Here is a 19097-nt window from a genome sequence, read left to right as displayed (position 1 = left end):
AGAAAGAGAGGGGAAGGGAGAAAGGTATTTATGGGGGGGTCATAAACCTTACCCACAGGCCAACGTCATGACAGGGGCAAATCCAATAAGACACATTACTGAGTACCACTCTCCATATTTTTATTAATAGTGGTGGCTGCATCATGTTATGGGTAAGCTTGTAATTGTTAAGAACTGGGGAGTTTTTCAGGATAAAAAAGAAACAGAATGGAGCTAAGCTCAGGCAAAATCCTAGAGGAAAACCTGGTTCAGTCTGCTTTCCACCAGACACCTTTCAGCAGGACAATAACCTAAAACACGAGGCCAAATCTACACTGGAGTTGTGTACCAAGAAGACTGTGCCTGTTCCTGAGTGGAAGAGTTACAGTTTTGACTTAAATCTGCTTGAAAATATATGGCAAGACCTGAAAATGCTTGTCTAGCAATGATCAAACAACCAATTTGACAGACCTTGAATCATTTTGAAACGAATAAGGATGAGACATTACTTTTTCTCTTTCTCTAAAAATAGCATACTGTAGTATTTAACTAATTACCAGAAAGCAGATGAACTCACTTACTCTGGCTCACAGCCGTTTCACCTCAATAAAGCACTAAACACGGACAACAATGCAAGATCTGAAAACATCCTAGAAGGAATTAAAAATGATAGCGATTTGAATAACCAATATTTGATTAATGAGCTTGTTATCCAGACTTTCCTCTAATAATATGGGGCTGTATTTATTTCTTGGGATGCATATGGTTAAATATCCATATTTTCAAAATGTGTAATTGAAAGAGGAAATATAAACAGTTCCTAAGTTGTTACCAGAGTGTGCTCTGCAATGTGTCACATCTGAAGCCAAGTACATGGGAGGGAGGTGGTTGAGTCGAAATGAAAGACATACGACAGTGGTATTTGTATACCCTGTAGGTCTAGGACACAACACTTAGGAACTGTAGCAAGTCAATTCAAAGGCTGTCATGCCTCTTATCGTTCGCCTCAATTCACTTTAGGGTGGATTTTCAGTTGATCTCTATTGGTTTTAGAGACATTTCATATCACCAAGTGGTTCACAAATGCCTGTTGAATAACGGCAGAAGCCTATATCAAACAGCGTTATCCATGTGTACTCCATCGTATATATACTGTTTCGTATAGGCTATGCCATTGTTTGTGGTGTGTGGAGGATCCATTGCTCTCCTCTTTCAGCACAAGGTCCTGAGTCATTCAACCACACTCACCCCTAGTCTATTCCCCTCAGTGAGGCAGGGTAGAGAGGTGTGTGGGAAGTAGAGAAAAGGCGGAGTATGTCGAGGGGGAGGAGAGCTGCAGCAGGGTGATATAGACAGGCTGCAATGGGAAAGAATGCCATGTGTCTGTGGAGGACAGACAGAGAGCGAGGGAGAGTAAGGGGAGGAGGGAGCAGAGGGAGGGAGCAGAGGGAGGGATGGGAATAGGATCTGAGTGGAGAGTGGAAGCAGCGTGGCTGGCTGGGGCTGACTGCTGAATGAAAGGGCCTGTTGCTCTCCACCACCGTTCGTTTTTTGTCCCACAAAAGAGCACATGTCCAGAGCAAACATAGGAAGGCTCTCCAACAGTCAAGCACCAGGGGGAAGGGACAGAATCACCACTATACACTTGGAATTCTGCATCACTCCATTACTTAGCCCTACAGGTGGCAGGGTGAACTACCATTGCTATGAGCGGGGTAAGTGTAAAGGGAGTTGAGCTGCTGTCCCAGTGGCTGTTGGTCCTACTGGTCCTACTTGCACCCCGACATGGGAACACACACCCCCAGTGCTTGGATTACAAGCCCCCCTTCCAGCCACGGGAGCCTCTGGTCTTCTGTAAGGAGTACGCCAAGTTTGGTTGCTGTGACCTGGAAAAAGATGACAAGATCTCCCAGAACTTCTACAAGATCATGGACTACTTTGACTACTCGGGTTACGTGACCTGTGCGAAATACATACGCACCATCCTCTGTCAGGTAAATTGAAGTCTGTTAGTAGTCAGATGTTAGCTAATGACTCCTTATCTTAAACAGTCCACAAAATTGCAGGATATTTGTAGAATGGATTATCTTCTTGCATGGCTTTAAAACCTTTTCACTTGTTATAAAATTCTAATTCATCACAGGACATAAAAAAATGTATACAGATTAAGCTATCACATTTCATGAAACTATATTTCATTCAGATTTGTACACCCCTGCACTGCTGAAATGTACGTGGACATCATGATAATGACATACCCCAGGCCTTTCCAAATGTGCGTGCTGTAGATTGGAACAAATTATAGTTGGAGGTATTATGGAAGACCTTGACTTGACTGTTCGAGCATGAGATACGACAGCACTGTTAACAATGGTGGATTTTGGGTCGTGAACCACAGTACCACAACATCACTACTGTAAATGGATGGCTTGGTTCTCCTCTCCAATGATGAGAATCGCAGCCCATGTGAATGTGTCCTCAGCTTTGTTTGGTTTTGGATCCAGTGGAAGTCACAGGAGGTTGGTGGCACCTTAGCTGGGGAGGACGGGATGGTGGGAATGGCTGGAATTAGTGGAATGGTATCAAATACATGGTTTCCATGTGCTTGATGCCATTCCATTTACTCCGTTCCAGCCATTATTATGAGTCGTCCTCCCCGCAGCAGCCTCCGTTGGTGGAAGTGAGCTGTTGTGCTCGGCTCAGCTCTCCTATCAGCCATGCTGAGATACAGGCAGTGTGGTCAGTGGCTGGAGACCCAATGCCTACGGCCACTTAGCCAGGGTAAACTCTGCTCAATGATGCCCTTTGTCAGAACAGTTATCATAGATACAGGGGGCTGCTTGTGATCTGTCAAGAGGTCCACTGACCACCAGCGAAACATTGATTTCCTGTCTGGCCACTGAACAGGATATAGAGTATCATATTTTCACTGGAGGGAGGGAGGGCAGGGAGGGAGATGGAGGTGAGGAGTTGAATCCAGCCGAAGTAGTTGAAGGAACTACAACTTCTACTTGTGGTGGGATTAAGGCTGACTATTGGGATAAAAACCATTAGTATCATTGATGTCAACCATTTAACTCAATATAGCCTATCCAATACCTCCCTCCCAACGTTGGAAGCTGATAAGTCTCACATTTACATTGATCATGGCAATGTGGAACTCTGAAGGTTTGTCCTATACGATGTGGTACATGTGCACTCTCTCATTACCGCCCACCCCTTTTGGAAGGAGGGCCTTTTTAGAGTGTTCTTTGAGTGTATTTATGTTGACTTTGGTGACTTATGGAGGAAAGGAAACCAACACACACAGCTTTAACCCTACCAGCTCACCTTGCACTGTGTAGTTAACCTTGTTTACAATCACAGTGTTTGTGGGTGTGCTAGTCTAGGGTTGTTTCCACGCTACACTGTACAAATTCTAACACCACATCTGGTTGCCATTTCTGTGAACAAAAGGCACATGGATTTAAGTTTGACGGATTGCTGTTGTCGGAGCTCCCTATCTCATCCAACGCCAGCCTAAATTACAGTATTTCCAAAGGATTTAAACAGAACGTTATAGTTGGCTAAGTGACTGCATTATCAGGGCTGCCTACAGTAGAGGCCAGAGGAGTCAACACCCATTTGATAAAATGAGATGAAACAGGGCAAAGAACAATGACCAGGGTGCAGTTTTTCAAAAGTTACCTATCTGGTTTAGGATTACATGTATAGAAATAGAATGGCTAGAACTGTCAAATCATTGACTTGAATGTGGACTCCCGTTCTGCTCATTGTATTTTATATGCATTGAATTTTTCTATATGCATTTAACATTTTTGAAAAACTTGGCCCTGTTGATTTTGGGCTGAATTACACAATAAATTATATGGTTAAGGGTAGCGCTGGTATGTTTATTACAGACGGTCATAGAAGGGTAATTGCCACCTAGAGGTTTGTGTCTACAGTGCCTTGCAAAATATTCGTTTTTGGCGTTTTTCCTATTTTGTTGCATTATAACCTGTAATTTAAATTGATTTTTATTTGGATTTTATGTAATGGACATACACAAAATAGTCCAAATTGGTGAAGTGAAATTTAAAAAATGATTTGTTTAAAAAAGAAATGAAAAAAATTTTAAACGGAAAAGTGGTGGTGCATATGTATTCACCCCCTTTGCTATGAAGCCCCTAAATAAGATCTGGTGCAACCAATTACCTTCAGAAGTCACAATTAAATAAACTCCACCTGTGTGCTATCTAGGTGTCACATGATCTCAGTATATATACACACCTGTTCTGAAAGGCCCCAGAGTCTGCAACACCACCAAGCAAGCGACACCATGAAGACCAAGGAGCTCGCCAAACAGGCCAGGGACAAAGTTGTGGAGAAGTACAGATGAGAGTTGGGTTATAAAAAATATCTGAAGCTTTGAATATCCCACGGAGCACCATTAAATCCATTATTAAAAAATGGAAAGAATATGGTACCACAACAAACCTGCCATGAGAGGGCCGCCCACCAAAACTTACGGACCAAGCAAGGAGGGCATTAATCAGAGGGGCAATAAAGCCCAGACCTCACTCAAATTGAGAATCTGTGGTATGACTTAAAGATTACTGTATACCAGCGGAACCCATCCAACTTGAAGGAGCTGGAGCAGTTTTGCCTTGAAGAATGGCAAAAATCCCAGTGGCTAGATGTGCCAAGCTTATAGAGACATACCCCAAGAGACTTGCAGCTGTAGTTGCTGCAAAAGGTGGCTCTACAAAGTATTGACTTTTGGGGTGGTGAATAGTTATGCACGCTCAAGTTTTCTTTTTTTTTTTGTTTTTCACAATAAAAAAGATTTTGCATCTTCAAAGTGGTAGGCATGTTGTGTAAATCAAATCATACAACCCCCCCAAAAAAATCTATTTTAATTCCAGGTCGTAAGGCAACAAAATAGGAAAAATGCCAAGGGGGGGTGAATAAATTCGCAAGCCACTGTATGTTTGGTGTAGTTCAATAGCATCTTACATTCAGACTCAGAGATTCCCTTTTTCACCTTGGGATGCAATTTAACCAAATAAGCATGGCATGATATCAATCCTGCTTTACTTAGCTTCACTGAACACTGGGCTCTTTTGATACAATTTCTCTGGATAGTTCCATTACATGTACAAAGGAAATGGGACTCAGCATGGCTGGGTTTGTTTGTAAAGACTTGAAAGGGGTGGCACCCTGCTGGGAGACATCTGGGAAACTATTTAAGATCTGCAGAAACAAGTGAACCCCTCAAGAGCCAAATCTAGATATTTTAAGATCTAACAGAAATGATGTAAGTAAAAAATAAACATTTACCCCAAGGTGCTATGATGTGATATATCTTACATTTTGTATATAATCAAGGCATGTCATGCATGCTTTTATGTTCTTTTTAGTGGCTATATGCCCACATTTGTCAGCTCTTACCTACTAGTTTTTACTGTACCCCCAACTCAGACACATAGTGTGGCTGTGCATAACACATACCACCTCCAGATTGCCCAATTTTTGTTTACATCACTGCCTAACAATCATGTGACTGCATAATCCACCTAACAATTTATGGTCAGCAAAGGATTTCAGCCCAGAGTTGGCCAGTGCTGTTGATGTTAAAAGCTTTGATGTTGAGTTTTTGAGCAGTGGTTTGATGGTACCTTTGAGAGAGCATATCCCAGATTTAAATATAAAGAAGTAAAAAAAATACTCAGAACTCCAGAACACATTATGCTCACTTTGCCTTAGACTTGGAATCGTATATATTCTATATCATTAATCAGAGTCTTTGAAACAGAATTGTCTTTTTCAGTACCAGTCATTACAGTGGTTTATATGTTTTGCATAATTGTCCCAACGGTTTACCAGTGTCAAAATGAGTGTAATTTTGTGTCTTTGACTTAATAAGGGATTGGACGTTCCAAGATGCATTTAAACAGGCCTTATTTATTTCTAGAATAGTTATTACTAGCTGATCTGGTTAGTACTGGGATGAGAAGATGACATGCTGAATTACAAATGTTTTCAAGCTTAGGGAGAGTACATCGTGAAAATAGCTGCACAGTATCATGAACAGACATGGCATAGTATTAACCTGTGGACTATACTTTTGAAGATTATATACGACATTACACAAATCAAGTGGCTATAGCCTACAGCTTAAGTGGTAGCTCATTATCAGCCGATAATGTAGGTCTACTGATCATGAAGTTTTGCTCATAGGCGTGTGTCGTCCGAGCCCCAAACCTTTTCAAACAAGGTTTCCTTATCCTTACAGGAGTGCTCTCCCTACTCTGCCCACCTGTATGATGCTGAGGATGCCAACACGCCCATGAGGGAGCTGCCAGGCCTGTGCGGAGACTACTGCTCTGAGTTCTGGCACCAGTGCCGCTACACCATTAGCCTGCTCACCGACAACAACGCCACGGCGGGCATAGAGGAGGACCGCAATAAGTTTTGTAACTTCCTGGAACTCAAAGACAGGGAGTACTGCTACCCCAACGTGCTCTCCGACGACAAGCTCAATGCCAACCTGGGAGATGTTCGGGCGGACCCCGAGGGCTGTCTGCAGCTGTGTCTGCAGGAGGTGGCCAACGGCCTGAGGAACCCGGTGGCAATGGTCCATGCCGATGACGGGACCCACCGCTTCTTTGTGGCTGAGCAGCTGGGCTATGTGTGGGCATACCTGGCCAACGGCTCCCGTATTGACCGGCCCTTCCTCAACCTGACCAAGGCAGTGCTCACCTCGCCCTGGGCGGGGGATGAGAGAGGCTTCCTCTGCATGGCCCTCCACCCGCACTTCACGGTGGTGCGGAAGGCCTATGTCTACTACTCTGTGTCTGTGAAGAAGGAGGAGAGGATCCGCATTAGTGAGTTTACACTGTCCGCTGATGATATGAACCAACTAGACCACTCCTCAGAGAGGTAAGAGAAGTATCACCAAATGACATGGACTGAATCAGAACCTGTGGTGTCATCGGCTCCATTCACATGAATGCATTTGACATTTTGAAACAAATCTGTACGAACCAGCAGATTTGAAATAGAGATCTGCAACTACACTCATCCTATCAGATTTCTAATTTAGTAATGTTTAGTCATGAGTGGTTTTCTTTGTAGAACTATTTTGGAAGTGGTGGAACCTGCCTCGAACCACAACGGGGGCCAACTTCTCTTCGGGCACGATGGCTACCTCTATATCTTCATCGGCGATGGCGGAAGAGCAGGGGACCCCTTTGGCAAGTTTGGGAACTCCCAGAATAAGTGAGTCACTGCGCTCTATACATTTCAAAAACATTCAGGGGAAACAAATTAGGGGGTGACATATAATAATTTAGTGTATTTCTAGCCTTCACCCCATGTTGATGTTTTTTGAAGGTCAGAATGATATGTTCGCTTCAGAGACATACATTTTTAAAGTGTTGACGATATAGTTATCATTCAACTAAGGACACCTAAACAGTAGTGTTGAGCTAGTAGAGCTAGGAGAGGACGGAAACACTTAATCTGATGTGCTGGCTCTTTAAACTATACTTATCTACAGACCAAAAATTACAGGAAAAATAAGGGTTCAAAACATTCAACCTATAGCGTGACATCTTTTTTTTATGCCATGAGAGATCTAAGCTACAGTAAAGGGACCATAGGGCACAATTAGTATTTTTGTGTGTTTGTAAACTGTAGTACTCAACTCTCACACTATGTGACCTTCTCATATGACAGTATAGTGATACATGGTTCTATAATTAGGGCTAGGGGTCCCGCTAGCGGGAAAACTTCCGATGAAACTGGAGGGCGCGCAATTCAAATAAATAATCATAAAAATGATGGATATTAAACATTTAGGTATATACAAGTGTCGTATATAGGTTGAAAGCTTGAAGTCTTGTTAATCTAACTGCACTGTCCGATTTACAGTCGCTATTACAGCGAAAGCATGCCATGCGATTGTTTGAGGATGGCGCCCCACATCAAAATATTTTTCAACCGGCACAGGTTTCATAAATTCACAAATAGTGATTAAATATTCACTTACTTTTTGAAAATCTTCCTCTGACTTGTCATCCAAAGGGTCCCAGCTATAACATGTAGTGTCGTTTTGTTAGATAAAATCCTTCTTTATATCCCAAAAAGTCATTTTAATTGGCGCCATCGATTTGAGTAATCCACTCGTTCAACCTGCAGAGAAAGGAATCCGAAAATCTACCACTGAACTTTGTTTCAAAAAGTGAAAATGCATTTCTATTTACTCCTCAGATTCCCTAAAATGTAATCAAACTATAATATTTCTTACGGAAAAAAGTATGTTCAATAGGAAACCAATTTTAGCAGGTGCGTCTTGTCTTCATGGCGTGCCCAAACACGAATTTCCAAGATTGTGTCCCTGTACTAAAACTGATATTTCTTATTCGTTTTGGAAGTTAAAAGCATGAAACCTTGAACATAGACTGCTGACACCCTGTGGAAGCAATATGAATTGCATAATGGGAGCTAGAATTCAGTATGCCCCTATACTTTCCATCTCCTACCATATCTATTGTGTTATATTCTCCTACATTATTTCAACATTTCTACAAACTTCAAAGTGTTTTCTTTCCAATCATACCAATTATATGCATATCCTGGCTTCAGGGCCTGAGCAACAGGAAGTTTACTTTGGACACGTCATTCAGGCGGAAATTGAGAAAAAAGGGGCCTAGCCCAAAGAAGTTTTTTAAAGAATGGAAAATCCTGTTGCCATGGTAAATGTCTAGTAATTATTATATTTATGGTTGACTAATACACGTCATAGATTAACTTTATGTGTGAGTTGTCACAAGTTTAATATTACAGAAGATTCATTGACTCCAGAGGGTAGAAGAATCTTTTACTATAAACTTTGACTAGAAATTTCTCTAGACATTGAGGGAGTGACACATTTATGGATTTAAGCTCAACGTTTTCCACTTATATTTATATAGGACCTTCAGCAATGCCACTCAGCAACTATTCATGAAAGTGCGATTTTATGACCGTACTTGTCAGTGGTGCCAACGCTTTGGCAACATTGGGAGAGAATCGCCATGTATGACCTCAACCCCCGAGCATTTGACATGAAAAACATTCAGTTCAACGCTATGTGTACATTTATGCAGACAGAGACGGTACAGTTGTTCACAATATTAGCCTTGGCACTGTAGGTTTAGCTTTCTCCTGGCAGGGGCAGGAGTTGGCAGTGCCCAGAATCTACAGAGTGTCACAGGGCCATTCAGAAATGACTCAAAGCCTCTATAGTTATAACACAATGGCAGAATTGTACACACAGTGATATTATGAAAAAAACATCACTGAGCTTTGGACAGTCTGTGTCTTAGAATGCATTTTTATTTTGAACCATGGGCAAGGACAGGGCATAACATTGCCAGTCAGGTTTTAAGTGAGTGCCACCCCCACAGCGTATTGGTCAGTGGCCAGAGTCTGGACCTGCAGTGCCAGGCCAAAAGTAATACTTATGGGGGATGTTGTCGGACAATGTCTGGCCTTTTCGTACCATGTGATAATCACTACAGTCTTGTGTAGTTGAGCTTTAAAAGGGACCTGAGTGGAGGTAAAATATCTGCTACTCTGTTCAGAATATTACGATGTAAATGTGGTGCAGAGGAGGCTGGTGGGAGGAGCTATAGGAGGATGGGCTCATTGTAATGGCTGGAATGGAATAAATGGAACAGTATCAAACAAATCATAAAAAATATGGAAAATGCATGATTGATTCCAGCCATAACAATGAGCTCATCCTCATATCTTCAACAGCAGCAAGACGTAAAGTAAGAGCAGGTGCTCTAAATCAAACCTTGCTATGCGTTATTCTCAGAAGAGGGTTATGTCTAGTTTATCGTTGGGGAGCTCTAGTGTATAGTAGAATTCATGCATGCGGAAATAGGGATCTTTACATCACAGCTTTACCCCGGGGGTGGTACTTACGGTAAAGGCATTCTATTGAGTTCCATTGGGTGGAAACATCCCTTTCAGTTCATCGCAGGAGAAGAAAGATGAGCAGAGGGTTTCTTGACAGCCAATGAATGGGAGGCCAGGGATATGAGGGTTGTGGAACCTGCCAAGGCTAATATTTACACAAGACGCGACGCTGTGGGCTGCATAATAGTATGTGTATATATGAGAGAGAGAGAGAGAGAGAGAGAGAGAGAGAGAGAGAGAGAGAGAGAGAGAGAGAGAGAGAGAGAGAGAGACACTATATATACATAATATGACATTTGTAATGTCTTGATTCTTTTGGAACTTCTGTGAGTGTAATGTTTACTGTTCATTTTAATTGTTTATTATCTACTTCACTTGCTTTGGCAATGTCAACATATGTTTCCCATGCCAATAAAGCCCCTTGAATTGAAAGTGAATTGGAGAGAGAGAGAAATTCCACTACGTATTTATTTGGACAATGAAGTTAAAAAGATTCATTTGGCTCTAAACGCCAGAATTTTGGATTTGAGATTAAATGTTTTATATGAGGTGACAGTACAGAATGTCACCTTTTATTTGAGGGTATTTTCATACATATCTGTTTTATCATTTAGAAATGCAAGCACTTTATGCACTTTATGTATTTAGTCATAAGTATTTGGATACATTCACTTATAGTGTATTAAATATAGTAAAAAGTTTAATATTAGGTCCCATTTTCCTAGCACACAATGACTACATCAAAGTTGTCTACTCTACAACCTTGTTGGATGCATTTGCAGTTAGTTTTGGTTGTGTTTCAGATGATGTTGTGGTCAATAGAAATGAATGGTAAATAATACAGAAATAATTATTGTAAATAAGAATAGAATATTTTCTGAACACTTCTACATTAATGTGGATGTTTCCATGATTACGGATAATCATGAATGAATTGTGAATAAGAGTGAGAAAGTCACGGAGGCATAAATATCATTCCCCAAAAAATGCTTTAGGGTCATGTGCATCTATAACGTACTCACTCATCATTAAACATAAATGTCTTTGATGACTATTGTGATACACTAGCCTGGTCTCGTAGACTAGACGTAACATAGTAAACAGAAATCTGGGACACTCAAATTAGCATGATATGTTACATTTCGTATGGTTACATAAGACAGATGGTTACTTAAAGCAAGAAGTATGGCCGTATGTATGATGCGAAAGTCTAGCAACCCAAAGGTTGTGAGTTTAAATCTCATCATGGACAACTTCAGCATTTTTGCTAATTAGCAACAATTCAACTACTTACTACTTTTTCAGCTACTTTGCAACTACTTAGCATGTTAGCTAACCCTTTCCCTAACCCCAACCTTAACCCTTTTAGCTAACCCTTCCCCTAACACTAACCCTAACCCTTGTCCGTGATGAATTTGAATCTCATCACGGATAACTTCAGCATTTTAGCTAATTAGCAACTTTTCAAATACTTACTACTTTTCTTTCTACTTTGCAACTACTTAGCATGTTAGCTAACCCTTCCCCTAACCCTAACACTTTTAGCTAACCCTAACCCTAGCCTTAACCCTTTAACCCAACTCCTAAACTTAACCCTAAACCCTAGCCTAGCTAATGTTAGCCAGCTAGCTAATGTTAGCCACCTAGCTAGAATTCATAATATATCATACATTTTGCAAATTCGTAACATATTGTACATTTTGCAAATTCACAACATAATGTACATTTAGCAAATTCATAACATATAATGCAAATTGTAATTCGTAACATACCATATGAAATGAGTGATGAACAAATTAATACATACCATATGAAATGTAACATACAGTGCCTTGAAAAAGTATTCACCCCCTTGGCATTTTTCCTATTTTGTTGCATTACAACCTGTAATTTAAATTGATTTTTATTTGGATTTCATGTAATGGACATACACAAAATAGTCCAAATTGGTGAAGTGAAATTAAAAAAATAACTTGTTTCAAAAATAAAATCTAAATTTTAAACGGAAAAGTGGTGCGTGCATATGTATTCACCCCCTTTACTATGAAGCCCCTAAATAAGACCTGGTGCAACCAATTACCTTCATAAGTCACATAATTAGTTAAATAAAGTCCACCTGTGTGCAATCTAAGTGTCACATGATCTGTCACATGATCTCATTATGTATACACCTGTTCTGAAAGGCCCCAGAGTCTGCAACACCACTAAGAAAGGGGCACCAACGCGAGCGGCACCATAAAGACCAAGGAGCTCTCCAAACACGTCAGGGACAAAGTTGTGGAGAAGTACAGATCAGGGTTGGGTTATAAAAAAATATTTGAAACTTTGAACATCCCACAGAGCACCATTAAATCCATTATTAAAAAATGGAAAGAATATGGCACCACAACAAACCTGCCAAGAGAGGGCCGCCCACTAAAACTCATGGATCAGGCAAGGAGGGCATTAATCAGAGAGGCAACAAAGAGACCAAAGATAACCCTGAAGAAGCTGCAAAGCTCCACAGCGGAGATTGGAGTGTCTGTCCATAAGACCACTTTAAGCCGTACAATCCACAGAGCTGGGCTTTACGAAAGAGTGGCTAGACAAAAGCCATTGCTTAAAGACAAAAATAAGCAAAACGTTTGGTGTTCGCCAAAAGGCATGTGGGAGACTCCCCAAACACATGGAAGAAGGTACTCTGGTCAGATGAGACTAAAATGTAGCTTTTTGGCCATCAAGAAAAACACTATGTCTGGCGCAAACCCAACACCTCTCATCACCCCAAGATTACCATCCCCACAGTGAAGCATGGTGGTGGCAGCATCATGCTGTGGGGATGTTTTTCATCGGCAGGGACTGGGAAACTGGTCAGAATTGAAGGACTGATGGATGGCACTAATTACACGGAAATTCTTGAGGGAAACCTGTTTCAGTCTTCAAGAGATTTGAGACTGGGACGGAGGTTCATCTTCCAGTGGGACAATGACCCTAAGCATACTTCTAAAGCGACACTCGAGTGGTTTGAGGGGAAACATTTAAATGTCTTGCAATGGCCTAGTCAAAGCCCAGACCTCAATCCAATTGAGAATCCGTGGTTTGACTTAAAGATTGCTGTACAACAGCGGAATGTTGTGTAAATCAAATGATACAAACCCCCCTAAAAATATATTTTAATTCCAGGTTGTAAGGAAACAAAATAGGAAAAATGACAAGGGGGGTGAATACTTTCGCAAGCCACTGTATCATACTGGAGTGTCTCAGATTTACAAAATGGTCTGAGACCAGGTTGGATACACAAACACAAATGAAAAACAACGACAAAAGCACACAAAACAATGACAGAAGCACACACTAAAACGCTCGTACATTTTCCTATGAATAAATTCCACCCCATGTGTGTAGGTCCACTCTGTTGGGCAAGGTGCTGCGTCTCGATGTGGACAACAACGATGACATGGACCCCTACAGTATCCCGTCGGACAATCCTTTCCTGGGGGAGAAGGGCTCGCTGCCTGAGATCTATGCCTACGGGGTGCGTAACATGTGGCGCTGCTCCATCGACCGGGGCGACCCCATCACCGGGCAGGGCCGTGGCCGACTGTTCTGCGGGGACGTGGGGCAGAACAAGTTTGAAGAGGTGGACCTCATCATCAAGGGTGGCAACTATGGCTGGAGAGCCAAGGAGGGCTTCTCCTGCTATGACAACAGGCTGTGTCGCAACTCCTCTCTTGGTGAGTAGGCTATTCCTCCTACTGGCTTGGTAGAAGTGGCAGGCTGATTCTCTATCAAGCATCAGTTCATTATTTGGTGAAAAGGGTTCAGATATTTATTAAATCCCTTAAGCAGTGTAAAATTCTTGCAGCATGTTTCCAAAGCGAGATGTATTGTTGTATTACATTTTTTCTCCTCAGATGACATCCTGCCTATTTTCGCTTACCCCCACAAACTGGGGAAGTCTGTCACTGGAGGCTACATATACCGCGGTTGCCAGATGCCTAATCTCAATGGCCTCTACATATTCGGGGATTTTATGAGTGGGTGTGTGTTTATACAACATAACCTACATTTATCCAATGTTATACTGATTAATAATATGCTTAAAATGTTCCATTGATTGTCATGCCTCGAAAAGGAGTTGATAGACAAATGTTAACATTGAAAGATCCAAATGTTTCAAATGCATAAAAACAATAGCATTACAATAGTTTTTTTGCCCTAAAACTCACTTGACACATGCAGAATCTGAGTGACTCCTTGTCTGCCTAGGCGCCTAATGTCACTGAAGGAGAACCAAAGCACTAGGAAGTGGGAGTACAAGGAGATCTGTATGGGAAAAGGCCAGACGTGCCGATTCCCCAAACTCATCAACAGCTATTACAAATACATAATCTCATTTGCCGAAGATGAGGCAGGTAACCTTGACAACTAGCTTTGCATGTTTTTGTGTCTCTTTGTGTTTTGTTCGTACTGATCCGTACTTGAAAAGGCCATTAGGGGATGCATGCTGCTTGTGAATTCACTCACCCAAGGCAACCATGAAAAATTGCTTCTCTGAGTTATTTCATGATGAGCGTCTGCTGCTTTTGAACAGCAATAAAGAAATAAAACACCCAGTTCAAACCCAGTGGTGCACCACTTAGTGCATGCTCTTTAACTTCAGATAAGTTTCAAAAAGCAATCTTGTTCAGAATTCCTGACTTCAAAGCTGATTATAGTGGGAAGGGGTTCAAAAGAAACGGTCTGTCTTCATTTCACTTTGAAAGTGTTGCATATCTTTGTGCTGGGTCTTAGATCCTATTTTCCCTATTGTTTCTAGGGGAGCTGTACTTCCTGGCAACGGGAGCTCCCAGTGCGTCTGCCAGAGCGGGGGTGATCTATAAGATAGTGGATCCATCCAGGTATTAAACTAGGGCCCCAATGTCCCAACAGCCAGGGGGCTCTAGGAATTCATCTCGAATTAATGGCAGATTCCCAAAACAGACATACCTTTGCCAGATATACTAATGTCTATTGTCCATCCAATTATGTATGTGGTCTTCAATCCTACTGTGTTTGTTTAGTACATCTCTTACTTTAACTATGTAATCACAAATGTAATCGCTCTGTCACGCTAAAGGAATATCTGCTAAATCCTTTACCCTGAAATGCAATTTACTGAATATAATGTGCTTATCTATGATAGAATTGTTTTTTCATGTGGTTATGATAACGTATGATTACAATCACACAATACTGTATTAGTAGGAGATAGAGTTGTCATGAGCAGCATTGGAACAAATGGATTGTTTGATGGATTTCTCTCACCATCTAGGAGAGCACCTCCAGGCAAGTGCAGCTTCAAGCCCACTCTTGTCAAGATTAAGGGCAAGCTGATTCACTTCCACCCGACGGAGGGTAAGTGACACCACAAACACGCGCTGCTCTGTGTTTGCAGGCTATCATGAGTCATAGCGCAACACATCTCGGTCAGTTGGCGTGCTCTAAAGGACTGTTTCTCTCGCTTGACTTCCTTTCTACAGAGTTTGTCATTGACAAGAAGCCGATGACCACCGCTGTGCCCACTACTACGGCTAGAACAACAGCTACTACCACGCTCCGTACTCCTCCGACCACCATGCGCTCTACGACGACGAGACCTACCTACAGACCGCCAACTACAACCCTGAAGGCTACCGCTAAACCTGCAACGACGCGGGCTACAGTGAAACCTTCAACGATGAGGGCTACTATTAAACCTCTAACAACGCGGGCTACAGTGAAACCTTCAACGATGAGGGCTACTATTAAACCTCTAACGACGCGGGCTACAGTGAAACCTTCAACGATTAGGGCTACTATTAAACCTCTAACGACGCGGGCTACTGTTAAAACTGCAGCAACACCTTCCAACCCCACCTCAATACAGCAGAGGCCTACTGGTACCGCTACACCTGCCCTGACCACCTCATGGAGGCAGGTAATGACGGCCAGGCCAGGTCATGCCACCACTCTTTCCCGGCAGAGAACGTCGTTGTCCTACACCAGGCCCACTGTTACCCCGAAGTCCCGACCACTGTTGACAACTGGAGCCAGAAGACCCTCTCCACCAACAGCACGACCCTTGACCCGACCACAACCACACGACACGGTCAGACCCCCACCACTAGGGGTTACGACCAACCGGCCCCAGACCACACCAAGGCCCATGTACTGTACAGCTTCAACAAAGCCCATCACTCAGAGGCCCAACTTCACCCTCTCAAAGGCCCAGGACAAGCTCCTGAAAGGCCAGAGTGACAAGATAGACCATTCCACAAGGAACCGGGTCAACAAGAAGGACCGGGGCTCCAAACCTGGGAAGCAGCGGCGCCGGAAGCACCGGGCTGGGTCCGTGAGGCTCATCAGTGCAGAGCAGCTATCGGACCGTGGGCGGGTGGAGATTTACATACGGGGGGAGTGGGGTACAGTGTGTGATGACTTGTTTAGTAGTAAAGCGGCTACGGTGGTGTGCCAGCAACTAGGCTTCCCTGTAGCCCTGCGTGTGGCTAAACGGGCGGAGTTGGGGGGCGGCAGTGGCAGTATCCTGCTAGATGATGTGGAGTGTGAAGGCACAGAGAGGACGTTACTGGACTGCAAACGGGCAAAGGTGGGCAAGCACAACTGTGTACACGATGAGGATGTGGGGGTGGTGTGTGGCTACCACCACGACGAGGATAAATAATGAGCCAAAAGACGTCTGACTGGGGGATCATTGCTACTCTCCTGTGCATGAACAGAATCTTCCTCTATGTACTGTACTTCAGGGCACAAACTGTGGTCAGACACATCTGACCCCTCTACTCCCTCTCACATACTCACACACAGTGCGAATTCAAGATGATTAACAACAATTGTTGATTGTAGACTAGACTTTCTGATACTGTACTTCAGAGGCAGAATCCCTTTCTTTCCCTTGCCTCCCTTCCAGAAAAAAAGTGTATCACTTTACAATACTGCCCTCTGCTGGAAGAAATGGCATATATTTTGTTGAAATTATATTTTTTACATTGTATGAATTGATAATCACATCTATATATATAATTATATGTGTTTTCTTTTTCATAAAAAAAATTCTACATGTGAAGAAGTGATGTCAGTCAAAATAATAATAATAATAATGATATAAGTGAGGAAAATGCTGGACATTGTGTGCTTTATTATTGTAAAATTTGACTGATTATATACAGTATGTAAATTGTTTTTAAGGCCATTAAGACAAATAAACTGAGATTTCAATTTAATTCTTGCTCCTCATTTCTACTCAAGCAAGCATATTGCATCACCCATGGACAACCAGATAAAACGTAACTGTTATTCAGAGGACTAATGCTGCGTTCACATGCTAGTCAGGAACTAGGAAACTCAGAAATGTCCGACTTGCTAATGGGTTGTAGTTATACATGTGCCGCGTTTAACCAGTTAGCATGTCAACATATCCAAGATTTCTAGTTCCCGACTAGCATGTGAACGCAGCATTAGTTTCATGTGGTCAAGGTAAATGGGAAACTGGGAAGTCTAAGTCCGACATGAAAGCACCATTTTCTTGTTTTTATTTAACAATAGCCAGGGGCACACTGCAAGATCAGAAGCAGTAGGGATGACCATGGAGGTTCTCTTGATAAGTGCTTGAATTTGACAATTGTTCTGTCCTGCTAAGCATTCAAAATGTAAAGAGTACTTTTGGGTGTCAGGAAAATGTATGGAGTAAAACGTACAGTATTTTCTTTAGGAATGTAGTTAAGTAAAAGTTTACATAATGGTCCCTGGAGGAAAATGGGGGAGGGTCATGCTTTCTCAACTTCAGTCAACGGGAGGGTTTAGGATATCGTTTTTTTCTAGTCCAGGGGAGGGTCATGTAATTTGCAATTGATTACTTTTTCTATTTCTCTGTGTTTTAGAATTAGTTGCTTATTAGGCTATATATCGATGTGTGCCCAATGCCGACCCTCATCTCTGATTCTCTGCTGGGTGGACAATATCAAGTGCGCCTATAGGCTAGTGTGGTCTCAACCAAATTATCCATAGCCCATAAACTATATGCTACGAAATGCATGCTTGGAAAAGCACAGAGCAAAGTTATATTTCTAAGATGGCTGCTGGGATTGTGTAAATAAAACTAGGCTGCATTACACACTGCAATGGATATTCCAACACTGAGCCCCCGCCTGCTCTGCTCTTGTTGATCAAAAAGTTGTTGTGTTTTGCCTAACCAATGGCTGTCCTGTGTATGCATATAGTGGCAGTTCAGGAGAGTCAAAGGCTTTAAAAAAATGTTTAGGCCTATGGCCTAGCCTATAGCCTATGTTCTGTTCAGTTTGAGAAAGAGAGCAGGAAGATGAGAAGGAGGACCTGAGGTCAACTTTGATAGCTTGCTACTACTATAATTGATTTTATAAAAAGCAATATGTTTCTTGCCCATGTCAGCCTATTTATCAGAGTTATTGACCTCACAATAAGCCATATTTGAGTAATTTACATTGTGGTGCTGAAACTTGAAGCAGAAGCCACGGCACAATCAGTCGGAAATGGAAAGCTCATGGTGCTGAAAGTAGGCATAATTAATTTAATCCGGCTTCATTTTAATTAGATTTTACTAACAAGATTTTACTAGTTTAAGATTTTAAGAAAATAAAAAGGATGAGATTAAATAAAGTGATATTTAACATCGCTTTGGCCCGCGATGCTTTATATATAGGAACAAGCTGTAAAATACCCATGAAAGACATGAATCCGATGCATTTGGGGATATCATTGTTTCGTTTCTTGGATATTCAGAGGCTGAGCTACAACCTTCCATAGCCGAGTAGACAATACATTTACTTTGCTTGGGAAATAATCACATTCTGTCACTTTCAATTGAGTAAACTGTTTAAACCAAGACAGCTGGGTTTACTTGTGACCTCTCATTGGGTTAAGCCACGGAAGAAGAGTAGACCGCAATTAAAGCTTATATTTTTTCTGCGTTGGGGGGCCTACTCTGTTTGCGGTGGAAAGGTAGGCCTAACTTTTGAAAGTACAGCACCATGCTCAGATTTTATTATTTGCAAACAGGGACAGTTTCGTTGCAAACAAGACACACTGATTTGGCGTTGGAGAAATATGATAAAATGAACAGATGCCTAATCTCTCTGTCCATACTTATCTTGTAATTTCGGTAACGTGTC

General features: G+C 42.0%; 1 protein-coding gene across 1 annotated transcript; it reads left to right on the top strand.

Annotated features, from left to right (window-relative positions):
* The first annotated feature begins 1375 nt into the window (after positions 1 to 1375).
* On the top strand, positions 1376 to 17174 carry LOC106612713 (HHIP-like protein 1). Its single transcript, XM_014214147.3, has 9 exons — positions 1376 to 1973; positions 6257 to 6903; positions 7099 to 7242; positions 13318 to 13646; positions 13827 to 13953; positions 14182 to 14327; positions 14732 to 14813; positions 15227 to 15309; positions 15435 to 17174. The coding sequence occupies exons 1-9, from the start codon at positions 1686 to 1688 to the stop codon at positions 16613 to 16615; spliced, it is 3027 nt and encodes a 1008-aa protein (XP_014069622.3). The 5' UTR covers positions 1376 to 1685; the 3' UTR covers positions 16616 to 17174.
* The last annotated feature ends 1923 nt before the right edge of the window (positions 17175 to 19097 follow it).

The sequence above is a fragment of the Salmo salar genome, chromosome 09 (genome assembly GCF_965601325.2).
Source record: "Salmo salar chromosome 09, fSalSal1, whole genome shotgun sequence".
NCBI lineage: Eukaryota > Metazoa > Chordata > Actinopteri > Salmoniformes > Salmonidae > Salmo > Salmo salar.
Note: the sequence above shows the minus strand (reverse complement) of the source record. Positions and strands in the feature narration are given on the sequence as shown.